Source organism: Amphiura filiformis, chromosome 1 (genome assembly GCF_039555335.1).
Source record: "Amphiura filiformis chromosome 1, Afil_fr2py, whole genome shotgun sequence".
Taxonomy (NCBI): Eukaryota; Metazoa; Echinodermata; class Ophiuroidea; order Amphilepidida; family Amphiuridae; genus Amphiura; species Amphiura filiformis.
In genome coordinates this window covers 46,821,632-46,837,781 of record NC_092628.1, presented here as the reverse complement: position 1 = coordinate 46,837,781, position 16,150 = coordinate 46,821,632, and the positions used below count along the sequence as shown (strand labels likewise).

Below are 16,150 nucleotides of genomic sequence, written 5' to 3'. Positions count from 1 at the left end.
CGATAATTACCAACTTTTTGGTTATCAGATTTTTTATAGACTGGAATAATTTTTTATAGAGATTTATAATGTATTAATAAAATAAATTATAAATCTCTATTAAAAAAGCACATTAGTCGTAATCAACTTCCAAGTTCGATGTTTTATACAACCCCTGTTCAATTCATTTTCAACACAAACGGCAGGCAGACCAGTGGCGTAGCGTCATAGGGGCACGGGGTTGGCACGTACCCCAATCGGTTTGAAAATTGAGAAAATCCTGTAGGAAATTTTTTTGAAAATTTTACGTTTAAATTACAGTAAAAAATGGTCAACGAATGGCTTTATTTGGACCTTCATCAGAGGCTCCGGAAGAATTTGAATATAGGGGGAGGGCCAAATTTTTTGACCTGCTCCACGGCGCGAAACGCTGAAGGGGGTGGTTGAAAGGGGCTTTTGAAATGCATTCATTTTGAATTATACCCTAAAATTTATTAATTTTACCCTAAAATTATGAATTTTACCCAACAATTTATGAATTTTACCCACATATTTATGAATTTTACCTCAGATTCCGGAGCCACTGTTCATTTTGCGGATAAAATATTTTTGCTTACGGCGATGTACCTTGACCTAGTCCGTTCAAGTGTGACAGACGCATAGAGGCTTACAAAACTTTGGTTCATATATATATTACAGAAAGCATTTCAGCCTACGTGTAGCTACCGCGGAAAATATTGTTAGTGACGAATTTAGATATTAGTGGTCTATTTTATCTTATTCTTCTGACACAATCAGCGACTATGTTTTTATACAAACTACGCAATAAAGCATCCGGTGTCTTTATAGTAGCAATAGTATTTGGTGCCAATGTAATGTTGCTCCTTCACATGGGCACTGGCAGGTATATGCAAACTGAAATATCTTCCTATTCAACAAAAAAGTAAGTAAAATGCGTGTTAATACTATTATGTCCTCATTAAAGGGTGTATTGTTTTTCAACTTACATGCGCTGTCCAATATCTATATGTGAGAAAACGAGAACATTAGCGTGAATGTGAATAATTAGCACAATTAACAAACTAAATACGTTGGTATGTATGATTATTGCATTCTGGTCCGGCATTGTGTGCCCGTATACGAGTGCATGTACATTTATTTACAATAGGTGAGACTGTCGATTTGGTTACGGGTCCCGGTTACGGGCCTTTAAGCAGTATTCAGACTCCGAGTATTAGACGTATAATATTTGATGTAACATATCTACGTTGTTTAATCTAGTCCCATTCTATTTCCAGTAATGTTTAAGTTCTAACGAATGTTTGATGACGAAAAATCGATAATATGTTACGTATAATATCTGGTAGAAATATATTATCGATTTTACGTCCGAAAGGCAAGGTTTAGGGAAATCATGAATTCCAAAATTTTTGCAAATATCTCCAAAACCTTTCATGATACAATCTCAAGTGAGTTTGTGCTTATGTAGGGATATGTTGGCCATGTTATGAAGGTAATAAAACCGTTGCCATGGTAACCAAGCAGTCGCTATTGGCTTCTGACCAATCACATTCAAAGTTGGTTTTTTCCTGTTTTTCGCAAATCACTTCATTTTTCCCAATAGAAGTATACTCACATGTTGAGTCATGTTCCTGCACACCTCCACTGATTTTCCCGTAAAAAGTTTGTAAGTAATATGGAATTTTGGCCAAAAACGAAAATTTCACTTTGACCCCCCTCCACTGGGATTATTTTGGGGAAAATCAGTGGAGGTGTGCAGGAACATGAGTTGTCGAGAAATATATTTTGCTGGTATATATCCGGATTGACTCCTGGGCATGCACGGCAACATGATTGCCCCCTCTGGATCTTCAGATAGAAGACATCCCTCTATCCCTCTTTTCCAAGCTGTCCCCAGAATTCCTTTACCGGGAAAAGCGCACGAAAATTTGATAAAGTGCGCGCGTAGCGATCGAAAAATTGGCTATTTCAATGCTAAAATTGAAAGGGTCACTGAGCCCCTTCAGACACCCCGTGCGTCGCGCACGCCGACGAGTTGAAGCCGCTTCGCGGCCATTTTGACATTTTATATATTTTTTCTAAACTTGCCCCCCCCCCCGACCGCTCTAGATCAGCTACTGCTTTTTAACACGCCGGGCTAGAAATAAACAATGAAAAACTGCATGGGCTACACATTTTATATTCAAAGTGTACTAGTAAAATCATTTACAATAATTTAATTTGCTACCTATTTTGTTTGAATAAATTTTGTAAACTATGTAAATTAATTCATATGTTTCCATGTTTGCTAAAGTCTATAATCCTTGGCCAAAATGTATGGTTATGAATTTTGAAACTTTAATGACTGGAAAAAATGGAAGAGGAAGTCATTCCATATTTGTATCATCGTAACTAAATTTAATAGTAATTTAACTTTATTATTCGTAGCGTGTCCTCTCATGCATGCATGAATCAAGTAGTCATGGAAACCTTCCCAGTTTATATAGTAAATCGTTCCATGTCAACAATTTTAATACAATTCTATAGAAAATATTTGACATTGAAATATTCAAGGAAAAATGCGATTAGGGACCGTTCATAAACACTTGTTAGGGGGGCCTGATGCAAAAAGGGGGGCCTGAAAAAAAGAACCACAAATTTTCCTGGGAAAATTGAGTTTATATGCTTTTCTATGGGGTTGACCCATAATTTTCATGTCAAAAAGGGGGGGCTGAAATTTTAGAGGTCCGAAATATTGTTTGTGAACGGTCCCTTACATCCCATATACACTGGTACCTTTTACCATGGTATTTTGCGTTTTAATAATAGTAGTGTTAGAATTCGGCAAAATTTGATTATTATTTGCCAAAAAAGTATGCAATATTACTAGGAAAGTTTCCTTGTCATTTTAATCCAAACTAATGAGGTAACTTAAGTGACAGAAACTCTCTCATTATCTCAGCAGCTTTAACTGTAGTGTTCTCATGGGTGATTTTAATTCAAATTTGCTTTTGTCCTGTAAACACAAATTATGAATTTGGTTGAATCCAATTACGTGTAAGTTGGGACTGGCATGTGTACCAAACTCATTTTAAAAGATTATGGCTTTAAATAGCTTTTAACTACTTTTTACTAACGTAATCGGCCAACATGAATTTAAGCCCTATATACGGTACCGGCCCAATGGGCTATTCCAGTTGAAATCCACACTACCCCTGTGGAAGATTTTGGAAATATCTTCCACAAAGGGAGTATGTTTTTCAAATGTAATAAGTCAGGGTTAATCATTTTGAAACCCATACTCCCTCTGTATTATGGCTTTACTTATATCTTCTACAACGGAAGTGATTATTTTAAATGGAAGTTACCAAATTTTCTATTTTATTCAAAACTCATACACCCTCTTTGGAAGACTTTAGACAAATCTTCCACAGGGGTAGTGTGGATTTTAAATCTCTTCCCCCTTTCCTTCCCTTTCATTCTTCCTTTCTCTCTCTTTTTTTCTCCTTTTTTAGGGATCGCCAGGGGTGTCGCACCCCCATGGCGACGGCCCAGAATTGGCGCCCCTCCATTCTTGAAACAATTGCGAAGATTTGCACAAATAGAGCCTAACACATATTAATTTTGGTTATATTGAAGTTGAATATCAGTCTTATCTTTCAAAATTGTGCTGAAATGCGCGCGTATCGCGTGAAAAGTTTGACTTTCATCGCTTGAAGGATCGCAAAATCGATGCTGAATTTGTCAATTCGGCGCCCAGGGCATGTGCTCCTATTGCTTTATCCTGTTTATGAGCCACCATCCTTGTATGTGCCGCCCCATAAGCCACCTTACTTCTATGTTCCACCCACAAGCCACCCTCCTTGTATGTGTCACAGTGTAGGCCCATAGTTACAAAACCGTTTTCCACTCCATCTTTTATCCTGGTTACAAATCACGATTTGCCGCCATTTATAGGTGACTGACAAGCATTTTCTCTCCTCCCTCATCTACGTTTGTCCTGGTTACAAGCCCCCCTCCTCGTATGTGCCGCCTTACAAGCCGCTGGTTACAAGCCGCCCTCCTTCACCTATTTTCATAAAGCCAGTTGTACTTGTTGTACCGCCGCCCTCCTTTCTCATGGTTACAAGCCAACGTGTGCCGTCCTACAAATAGGTGACTGACAAGCGTTTTTCTCTCCACCTCTTACTTTTATTCCTCGTTACAAGCCGCCTTTCTTGTATGTGCTACCCCAAAAGTCACCATACTTGTGTGTGCTGCCCCACAAGCTACCCTCCTAGCTCCTTCTAGTGCAGGCCCGTAGTCATAAAGCGTGATCTAGGCTTTTCACCCCCTCTTATTTCCTGGTCACATGTCACGATGTGCCGCCCTTTATAGATGACCAACAAGCGTTTTTCTCTCCTCCCTCTCTATACTTTTGTCCTGGTTACAAACCACCTTCCTTGTATGTGGCGCCCGTCACAGGCCGCCCTCATTATGATAGGTCACCCTGTAGACATATTATAGTTATAACACTTGTTGCCACCCCCCCCCCCCCTCTGTTTTCTCTTGGTTACAAGTTTACCATGTGCTGCCCTTTATGTGTGTTTGCCAGGACGGCGCTCATGAATCTAAAAAGTGGTATGGGGGTTGGGGGTGTGGGGGGGGTGGTAACGGTCAAAAAATTGTCGACAAATGTTTTTTTTAATTAGCAACTACTATAACATTAACAATAGGTCTATTACGTAACAACAGCACAGGTTGATATTTTATATAACTCTTGCTATTTGCCGACAATCACATAGCTTTGACTACATTTGACGACAATCACATGGTTTGGACGACAACAGTCAATTTTGCCGACAAAAATTGTGTATGGGGGTGAGACACCCCATACCTTCCTCTAGCGACGGCTCTGGAGCCAGCCTCCTTGTACCGCCCTCATTGTACGTGTCGCCCCACAAGCCGAATAGTACTCTCTCTCTCCTCTATTTTTGCCTGATTACACGACACCCTACTTAAATGTGCCGCCCTTTATATGTGATAAGCGTAAGTTTCTTTCTTCTTTCTCTTTTTTCTTTCTTTCATATTTTTGTTTCTTTTTCTCTTTCCTTCTTTTTTCCTCTCCTTGTTTTCTTTTCGGGTTTTTTTTTTTCTTTTTTCTTCGTTTTTTTGCCGCCCCATTTTTTACCCCGGGGGCTGGCGCCCCAACCCCCCCCCAAAAAAAATAATACGCGTATGAAACTTATAGTCAAAACATGCCGATAAGACAAAATTGGTACACTTTTTGGACGCCATGTTGGATAACGGGTTGACAAAAGTAAATGTGCAACAGTACAACAAGCAATAATTATTTAAAAAAATACATGAAGCAAGTGATTTAACGAAGTGTACAAATAGTTTGAACGCATGGTGCAATGGGAATGTACAATTTAGCCACATGGCCCTTTAGTTATATATAATGATATGACTCAGAACTGATATGAAAATCCACTCGCCAGTTATTTTGTTAATAGAAATTAAACCAGATACATGGCCAATGGATCTTCCAGTGAGACGGGGAAAGACTCGAACAGAAATCTACGGATAGCAAAATATAACTTTACAAATAAACTTTAATTCCGTATCAACAAAGTGATCACAACATAATATAGATGATTGAATATTCCCACGTCCTCCCTCCACAGCGGCTGACTGTCGACTACCCAGGATAATAGGCCAGGGTAATTGATGACACGAAGCCGCGGAGCGATATATTTAAATGAGGAAATATGGAAAGAAAATAGCGCCATAACAATAAGAACTATAAGATACATCTATATATAATACATGCCATGAAAACAACGCAGTTAAAATACTTCTGCTGTGATTGTAAGCGTATTATATCTGATATAGGCCTAAACTTTTTGCATAAATGTCTTGAACTGCTTATTTCTTTGCTAAATATAAGGTAAATCCGTTTTGCTCCACAGCGATGAAAAACGATATATTGTTTTCTTATTTAAAATTGCTAATATTCTATTCATTTTAGGAATCGTTTTCAACAAGGGGTTGTGAATATGTTTCTGAATTTGGTGAACTATAGGCATTATCATTCCGCAACAGACGGGTAAGTGTACGTTGAAGGAATCTCGCGGAGTGTACGAATAGTTTGAACGCATGGTGCAATGGGAATGCACAATTTTTCTATTTTTACTCCAAAATGACCAAAATTTTGATCCTATTAATAGTTTGTTCTAAAAATGAACCCCTGTCTAGAGCAAAATGTAGCGATATTTTTAGCGCGCATTCCACGCATTCCTGAGTAAGTTGTTTACGTGACACAGAACACGGTAAAAATTGGCCGTAAATTAACGGACGCCCGTATTTCGAAATTTCCCTTACTTTTACGGGAACCAGCCGTAAGCAAAACAGCTTTTTATGATTAGAACTACCTACCTACCTCCACACCCACCCCCACATCTACATGTAATACTACAAACCCATGTGCATCACTAACTTCCACTTAATCCTGCTTAAACACACTGAAAGTAAAATTTAAATTCCGTAATTTTACTGGTCCCCGTAAAAGTACGGGTAAACCACTGGCAGCAAATTTTCCGGTTATCGCGTAATTTGTTGTTTTTACGGGATAACAGCAGCAACAAACAAATACGACATTTATGTTCACACAAATAACGTGAAGTTTAACTATAAGCCCTAAATGATATGAAGGATCAGAAGAGGAAAAAAATAATCATAACAAAACTAACAAAGGGATTCGAACCAGTGGCCTACAGGTTAGAAGTCGGCGTCTTTACTGCTGAGTCACGTAGAAGTGAATGAATATGTATCCATTTCAAATGTAATTTGTAGACAGAAAGTTGACGAAACACACATACTTTAACTGGATCTCTAAAGATGCACTCCCGTGAAATATATAACATAAAATAAAACAAACGAAGACGGGAAACAGTTGTACAGCAAATTTTCGGTACTGGGCGTACCTTCTTCAGGCTTTATTATGACACAAGAAAACAATTTCTTGTGTCATAATAAAGCCTACAACTGTTTTCCCGTCTTCGTTTGTTTTATTTCATTTCAAATGTATTAATGTTAATGCAAAATTATGTAATGCTTAACAGGTGATTTAATTCTCAGTCACTTACAATTTCAAATGTTATACCGTTCCAGTTGGTTTCACCTAATATAGAGATGTCAAGCACTGTATTTGAATATTCTGATGTGTGTTTGGTATTTTGTAGGGCAACATGAGTAAATAATAAGAAATCAAACATCGCGCTCTCGGCGCAACTCGCATGTAAGCGAAGGTCGTAAAAGATAATCTGATAACAATAGCTTGACAATAGCTATCAATAATCCGTTTCCAGTTCTTTCATACACAGTCCCTGGGTATGCATAGAGAATCTATGTACACCTGCTAGCTAGGTCCTGTTCTATCCGGTTCTTCTTCTTTCTTTCTTTCTTTACCAAATACTTTCAAAATGCTGCTGCTCCCGTAAATTACGGAGTAGGCCTACAATGTCGTCACCACCATGAACCATAGGCTTGTGTACAAATGTCTTTTAAACAACTCTGTGTTATTATTATTATTATTACTATCATTATTATTATTATTATTATTATTATTATTATTATTATTATTTATTATTATTATTATTATTATTATTATTATTATTATTACCGTTATTATTATTATTATTACCGTTATTATCTATTACATTATGATCATCCAGGTACATTATAAAAAGTTTAATGGAGTTTTCGTTGCCACAAACTAGAGCGGAGTTTTTTGACGTGTTATTGAACGATACCAGTACTGCTTCTCAAGAGACGAATCGGACGCTACTACTTAAATATAGGTATGTCATACCGTATCATGAGAGAGAGAGGGGGGAGAGAGAGAGAGAGAGAGAGGACGATGAGAGAAGAAGGAAGAGAGAATCACAAAACTGAGGGGCTGTTTGAGTGTTGCCTCATTAGTACTGGTATAGTTTCATACACAAATTGAGAGAAAACTTGATAATAATTATGCTTTTAAAGATTTTTCACATTATTCAATGAAAACTTATTCCAATTCTTTTCATATAGGGAGGAATTTATCGAAGGAAGTACTGCCGTTGGTTTGCCACAAAATATGTTCTGCACAAAGGAGAATACAAATGTAGATGAGAAGTTAGACTTCACATTATCGCTGGGAAAAGCAAAAATAACTCCCGATCTCTGGAACCTATTCCCGGAGGTAACACCTTTTTAAAGTTTTATTGTGCCAGTGTTACGGTCAATATTGTGTTTATGTTTCCATGTATTGTATACTGACATATTTTTTGTCTTAAACTCTTTTCTAGACTTCACTATTTGACGATAAACGTCGTTATAAGAAGTGCAATATCATTGGCAATGGCGGGATTCTATTAAATTCGAAATGCGGGAAACAAATAGACGATGCTGACTTCATATTAAGGTAATTATTTCACGTTGTTTTCTTCAACACGTTAAGCTGAGTTAACAACCTTTGCAAAGCCAACTTTATTACGTCAAGAATGGTGCCAATTATATTGTCTAATTGAAATACCTTTAGTACACTCATCTCAGTTAGTCCTATTCAAACAAATTTTGAACGAATTGTCCACGAAAGACTTTCATTTCTAGGTTTAAATTTACTTTATGAAAGGCAATTTTGTCTTCGTTTGGCTAGGTTTTCGTTTATGGCCATTCTTTAAGCAATTCATGTAACAGCATTACATCCTGTATCAATAAACAAAATTCGCATCTTCCTAGACTTCTCAAAGGCATTCGAGTTGTTGTTAAGGTAATTATTTCACATTACCAGTGTTTTTGATTCATTCTCAATATAAAGTAGTTGACCTTTTGCGTGTTTTCTTGAGGCTGTAAAGATGTAATGCTGATTTTTGCAAGCACGCTAACTTAATTTTAAAAATGGTAAGAGTCACAACAATTATCTCATGCACTTTTAGCAATTATTTTTTCATCTCGAGTTATCCTTTTAGAACAAATCAGCAAATAAAAGACTTTTAATTTAATTTCTAGGTTTGAATAACTTTGTGATAGACAAGTTTTCGTCCGGCTAGATCTTCGTTTACGGCCATTCTGGAAGCATGCGGGGAAGGCCTAACAGTATTATTACATACTGTAACAATAACAAAAATATGCATATTCCTGTACCTTTCGAAGGCATATCGAGTACAACTAGAATTTACCTTACAAATATAACGTAATTCATTTTGTATGCTAAAAGTAAATTGAGTCCTCAGGTACAACAAATATTGTGGTGTGTCTCGGGGCTCGAATTCAGGACCTCTATTCTTTATTTTGTATACTTGTTCCGATAATTTGCTGCCATCGCACAAGAATCTTATTACTTTAGTTAACACTTTTTATTGTTGTGTAACTTTACTTTTTGAAGATTTAATCTACCAATCTTGAAAGGATTCGAAGATGATGTTGGTATACATACTGATATCGTGACAGCAAATCCGTCAATGTTCCGCGACAGGTAGAACACTAACAAAACCAAAGTCTGTACAAAATCATAGGTTGCTGCTTTTATATATTCGTCTGCAGTCTTAGAACAACGCCAAATATAAAAGATTAGGCTTTTCATCTTGGCCAGCTGCACATCACCACGTGGCTTTCCTGGCAGAAAGCTGGGATATCATATCCCAGTGCAGCCATTATCCTATATGCAATGCCCATGTTCCATATATTTGGCACTCTCATATCATATACTGACTGATGAAGGACATTGGTCCGGGGGAGAGGGGAGGTAATATGAATTTATTTGGAACATCTTAGCCCGGGCATCTTAGTCATCAATAATTACTTACTGAGTAAACTTCCAACGAAAACCACGAGCATCAAACAGACGAATACTCTCTGGATAATTTATGACAAATTCTCTTGATTATTAAAATTAAAAAGAAGACAGATGTCGATGTTTTGTTGTAGTTTTGTTACCATCCTAAAGTAATACATCTTTTACTAGGAGCTACCAGGGCCGCCATGATCTGCGAAATAGAAACGTTTTGAAGCCTCTGACTATCAGGGCTGACGACTATATTGGTCCCAGGTATAATATTACGGTACATCCTAAAATTTTGTTCACATGCAGGTTTGATAGTTTGTCAACAGAAGCTAGCAAGCGTGAATTTCTTGAAACTTTGAGTGTTTATGGTGATGGTGTATGGGTTCCCGCATTTGGGGTATCGGCTACATGGAGTATGGCAGTTAAAGCTGCACATTTGGATGCAGCTCACAAACAGAAGATGGTTTTTGGTCACCCGGAGAATTTTATAGCTGTGAGTCATTTGTGGAGGGCAGTGGGACATCCGAATCCAATAACGACAGGTAAGAAGAAAGAAAGAATTTAACTTAGATGTGGTACAACAGCAGGAAGACATTGCACATCGGGGAGGTTGAGAGGATTATTTCATTTATAAATACATTGTAAGATTTATTATGCATAAACATGATAAAGGCATAAACCATTTAAATTGCAGGGCTTCAAGTCCTCATAATTCTTATTAGTACTGCATGTTAGAGACCCAATTGGGTGCAATGTGATACAAGCAACATGACTGGCACATAAAACACTCATTATGGGTCATTTATTAGGAAAAAACACGTTAGACAATTCAAAATTCCAATATTTTTAAAGATATTACAAAGGAATAATCATACAGGCGCCAAAAGTTGCAGTTACCCTTCCTTTGAATCACTAGTTAGAAGGCTGCACTAAATCCTTCCGCATTTGGTGTAACCCTTGATAGTTCCGGTAAAACATAAGTCCGTACCATTACTGGTTGACCTACGATAAATCGCCCAATAAAGCGGACTTAGTCACCGGCAGTTCCAACAAATGCTTACGTACAGGCCATACGGTTTAAATAGATTGACCGGCCTCGATTTTCGTTTTACAGGATTCGCTAGTATTTTGGAGATGACCATGGAAATAGTAGATGAGAAGGAATCACCCCGGGGAATCACAACGAAATCGATCGCCTGTGACTAATCCCTCTTATATATTCTTCATTACAAAGGAAGAGGACTCAACAAATTTATCTTTTGAGGACACTCGCCATCAGCGTGATTTGGTAGCATAACTGGAAATTCATAGCGATAAATCTTTGCGAACAAACAAATTTTGAACCGGTTGTTGTGACCTTGGTTGATAAAGCGCACTTTTAACGTTCATTTAGACTGGATTCTGTAAACATTTGCAACAAGTTTCTACATTTTCAGATGCAGAGAAGTCAAAACAATTCAAATATTGGGAATTTTAATTAAAATATGTTGTATTTTCGACTAAAGGCACTTTTGAAAAAGTTTTACATTTTGTAAGGATAATCGTATTTTCGCTGACCCCAAATTTAATTAAAATGTAAAGGTATAAAACAAGTTGTTCCGGTTGTTTCCGAAAAATGGGAACAGATTCTATCATAAGACAAACGGAAAATCAATTCTATCAAATTGCCTTCATATGAGCCCCAGACCTCCCACATAGGTAAATTTGCCCCTAAATGTTTCAAATATATGACTTTCTACTTCCGATTTTGGTAATCCTTCCCACAAGGCATTATTTTTGGCTATGTTATCCCAATTATGTCCCATAGAGCGTGTTTATAGTGAGCCAGATTATCCGGTATTTAGCGTATAAGTACATCTTATACGGTATTGGTCGCCACTATAAACAGACCAATAGCGCTATTTGCCGCACATATTATACGGAACTGATATCCTTCGATATCGATGGATATTGCAGTACATTCATTCCGTATACGGCCACTATAAACATACAGGGATTAACGATACCGTTATTCAAGGAAGTGGAGCAGGGTAAAATAACTCTCCGAGCTCAAATTTGTCACTGTAATAACACATCACCTACAAAATGGTACGGTACTGTAGCAATTATGTTTAAAAAATAGGCCGGTATCGTTTCCACGGCAAACTATTTGAAACTGGCATCATATTTGTGTCTCCCACATTGCATTGCGGTGACCTCGAACACGCTGAGTTCAACCACCTCGGATTCAGAATAGCGCTATTGAGCTCTATTGATTGCCACTATAAACAGTCGAGATAACGGATAAGTCACATTCCATTCTAATCCCGTATGCGTATAAGAATACCGTATAAATACCGTACACCACTATAAACACGCTCATAGTGCATTCATATTCCCGCCCTTTCCTGCTCACAAGGCCGCATAGTCTATAAGCAATGGTCGCTTAACTGCAGCCTAAGAATTGAAAATGTCATGTCATAGAAATGTTACGTCACCGATGACCATCGTGTTGGGATATAATCCCGAGGATTATGATATAACAATAGCGGTTAAAGTGTATAGAAACGTGAATGTACCGGTACATGTCGCCAATGTGTTTGGAACTTTGATGATGGTTCGTTGTGGTTCCTTCTCATCTACTATTTCCATGAGATGACTGAAAATGGTCCTTTCAAATATTAGATTTTTTTTGTCTTTGAATGACAAATTGGTTGAAAGAACTACATGTTTCAGCAGGTAAAGGACCATTACATCTACATATCAGTAAATTATTTGAAAAACTGAATTTAAATGGTAATGTGTAGTCGAAAATTAGCAAATTTTACTGAACTAAAACCTGAATAAAATTTCACCCCACCAAAAAATAAAGGGTATCAGATGGTAGCTAAGCCTTTCAACTAAATAAGTTCTGTGTACGTGAAGTCCACATTGGCTTTAAACAGTCAAGACCACGCAAAATATCAAACTTCTCAATTATTAACAGCCAGACAACGGGTCCTCATATTGAAAACAACAGTACGATCGAATGTTTTACTCAGAATGTGTATGTGCAACGGTTAGTTTCTTTTTTTGGGGGGGGGGGACAACTATTGTTAGTGTACTAACGGTTAGCATGTGTATGTATTGTATGTGGGTTTTTTGGGACAACTATGTGTCAGTGTTTATGTGCAAGTGTACTAACACATAGCATACCGTATTATGTTTGTTTTTTGGGTCAACTATGTGTTAGTTTATGTGCTAGTATACTAACACTCAGAATGTGTATGTGTTAGTGTACTTACGGTTAGCATGTGTATGTATTGTATGTGCTTGTTTTGGGACAACTATGTGTTAGTCTGTATGTGCTAGTATACTAGCACTCAGAATGTGTATGTGTTAGTGTAGTAACGGGTAACATGTGTATGTATTGTATGTGTTTGTTTTTTGGGACACTATGTGTTAGTGTTTATGTGCTAATAACACTCAGAATGTGTTAGTGTACTAACGGTTAGCATGTGTATGTATTGTATGTGTTTTTTTGGGGGACAACTATGTGTTAGTGTTTATGTGCTACTAACACTCAGAATGTATATGTGTTAGTGTACTAACGGTTAGAATGTGTATGTATTGTATGTGTTTGTTTTTTGGGACAACTATGTGTTAGTGTTTACGTGCTAGTTTAGGCCTACTAACACATAGCATACATGCGTTGTATGCGTTTGTATTTTTGGGACAAATATGTGTTAGTATACTAGCACTAAAATTTCTGAAAATTTAGAGTGTAGTGTTAATTGCTGCCGTTCAGTTGTGCAAAAATAATGGCCGGTTATGTTGGGGGTGTGGGTGAAGTCGGGGGACGAACATATTTTGTTACAGTTTTCTTGTAACTTCTTTTGCGCGCGAAAAATTTAACACTATTTACGCCCCAAATGAAGGTGTGTTCTGCTATTTTACGGGCCAGTGTGCGCAAAATGCCAATTTTAGCATATTTGGGCCAAAAACTTGGTATTTTTTGTTCTAAAATGAAGATGCAGAGGTATTGCTTCATTTTTTCTTCTATTATGATTTTAGGGGGGGTCGAATCCCCACCTAAAAATTTAGGAGGGTCATGAACCCCCCGATTCCGCTGCCAATATATCTGTATGGATTTTGGGCATTTGCTGAGATTGCAGACGGTACTCATGTACCCTATCACTACATGTACTATGATTCTGATTCACCACATATCATGATTTCATTGCGGGTTATGCATTTATATTGCTCGTTTTTTCCAACAAATCCGGCCAAAAAAATACGTGTTTTATACACGTAATCGCAGAAAACACAATTCTTGTGTGCTATAGACACCCCCCCCCCACCAGGTATTACCTAAACCCCCTGCTATAACAGCTGCCGTTCAGTTATGTAAAAATAAAATAATAGCCAGGGAAGTTTCTGAAGTGGTAGCGGAGCCATTTTTAAGCGTGCAATATATCAGCTAAAATTAACAAGAACAATTATTTCTTATTATCATTACAGGATTCTACATGACAACATCTTTTATGAATATTTGTGAAGAGACCCATCTATTTGGATTTTGGCCATTTGCTGAGACTGCAAACGGTACTCATATACCCTATCATTACTATGATTCGAATATACCAACTGAAACATATCATGATTCAGCTAACGAATTTCGAATATTATGGCGACTTCATCAGTTAAACTTGCTCAAACTTCATTTTGGGCCCTGCTCTTGATGCCAAACAATTTGCCCATTTTCTCATTCTTATGTAATATTTGCTAATGGCAAATATATGGAAGACAGGACGGGCACACGATTTCGCTAGACAAATTTATCTGTCTGCGACTGTTCAAATTCTCATCCTGGCTGCGACCATGATGACGCTTTAAAGCTTTTAACAGATATTTCCTGCACAATTTTTTTTTTACCGTTGCACCACCAAACGATCTACACCAGGCACAAAAAAAAACTCGTCAGTTGTAGTCATCTTTGCTGTTCAACAACCTGATAATTTTAAATTATTATGAAATATACATTTTGTTAATTGGACTTTGCTTTCAAATTTCACACCCTGTTTGTGAAAATCGACTGAACTGACCAAGTTATGCGCCTCAAACCATCAAACCCCCAAGTAAAAAGTTGCAATTTTAACGATTCAACTATCTGATATTTAAGATAATATTTAAAATATCAGATATAGCAGGGTTTTTTTAGATATTATCCAAATTATGTGATCATTTCGATATTATCTAAATTATGCGATATATCAGATAGTTAGCTATTATCTAAATTAGCCAAAATATCTGATAATTCAGATAGTATCTGATATTAGGAACTTATAAAATTTGTATTGAAAATTTTTTACTTAGTAAATGATGGATATTAAGATATTATCAGATATTTAGCTATTATCTAAATTATCCAAAATATCGGATAATTTAGATATTATCTGAAATATCCGATATATCAGATATTGGGATATTTGGGACTTAGACAATTAGCTAGTTAGCTATTATCTAATATAGCAGATATTTGGATATTAGGAACTTTAAAAAAAAAAGGATATTAAGATATTATCAGCTATTTAGCTATACTATCTGATATATTAGATATTATCTAAAATATCAGATATTTCAGATATTATCCAAAGTATCTGATCATTTAGATATGTTCTAAAATATCCAATATTTGGATATTAGGAACATAGACAATTTTTGATTTCTTTTATCCCGGTAAGTGATGGATATCAAGATATTATCAGATATTTAGCTATTATCTAAATTATCCAAAATATAGGATATTTGGATATATTAGGAACTAAGATGTTTTATATTTTTTTCCTGGTAAGTGGTGGATATTATCAGATATTTACCTATTATATAAATTATCCAAAATATCGGATAATTTAGATATTATCTAAAATATCTAATATATCAGATATTTGGATATTAGGAACTTATATATAGAATAATTTTTCGATTTTTTTTTTTTACTAGGTAAGTGATGGATATTAAGATATTATCAGATATTTAGCTATATTGATTTTTGAAGACCAAAGCAAGTAGCCAACTTTATGGTTTATTTTGTGCGAGCTGGTCATAGTAAGTTACGGCTTTCTGGTTCTGAACCCTCGATGTGTATCATGAGTGTTAAATATGTAGCATTTCCTTACTTGTGTATAACCAAAAACTGCACTAATTTTGCAGTAAAGGAGTTAAAATATTGAAAATATTGCAAGTATATCATTTGCATGTTGTTAGTTTGTTGATGTTTATATTCAACATACAATTTCCATTAAGTTTCAAGTGTAATTGAATAGTTGGAGGTGACGCGTATGTAGGGCTGTTAAGACCGCCTTTTTCAGCATCGCTGTCACCCAAAGACCCCATATTTTTTTTACG

General features: G+C 36.6%; 1 protein-coding gene across 1 annotated transcript; it reads left to right on the top strand.

Annotated features, from left to right (window-relative positions):
- The first annotated feature begins 672 nt into the window (after positions 1–672).
- Positions 673–15,599, top strand: LOC140147863 (alpha-N-acetylneuraminide alpha-2,8-sialyltransferase-like). Its single transcript, XM_072169640.1, has 8 exons — positions 673–922; positions 5,990–6,067; positions 7,695–7,820; positions 8,050–8,200; positions 8,307–8,422; positions 9,386–9,475; positions 10,091–10,326; positions 14,264–15,599. Exons 1-8 carry the CDS (start codon positions 783–785, stop codon positions 14,482–14,484), a joined length of 1,158 nt encoding a protein of 385 aa, XP_072025741.1. The 5' UTR covers positions 673–782; the 3' UTR covers positions 14,485–15,599.
- Positions 15,600–16,150: the final 551 nt, after the last annotated feature.

Coding starts and splice junctions, on each gene's coding strand:
- LOC140147863 (XM_072169640.1), top strand. CDS start 783: ATGTTTTTATACAAACTACGCAATAAAGCATCCGGTGTCTTTATAGTA. Junction 8,201..8,306: donor TCTGGAACCTATTCCCGGAG/GTAACACCTTTT, acceptor ACTCTTTTCTAG/ACTTCACTATTTGACGATAA. Junction 9,476..10,090: donor CCGTCAATGTTCCGCGACAG/GTAGAACACTAA, acceptor GTTCACATGCAG/GTTTGATAGTTTGTCAACAG.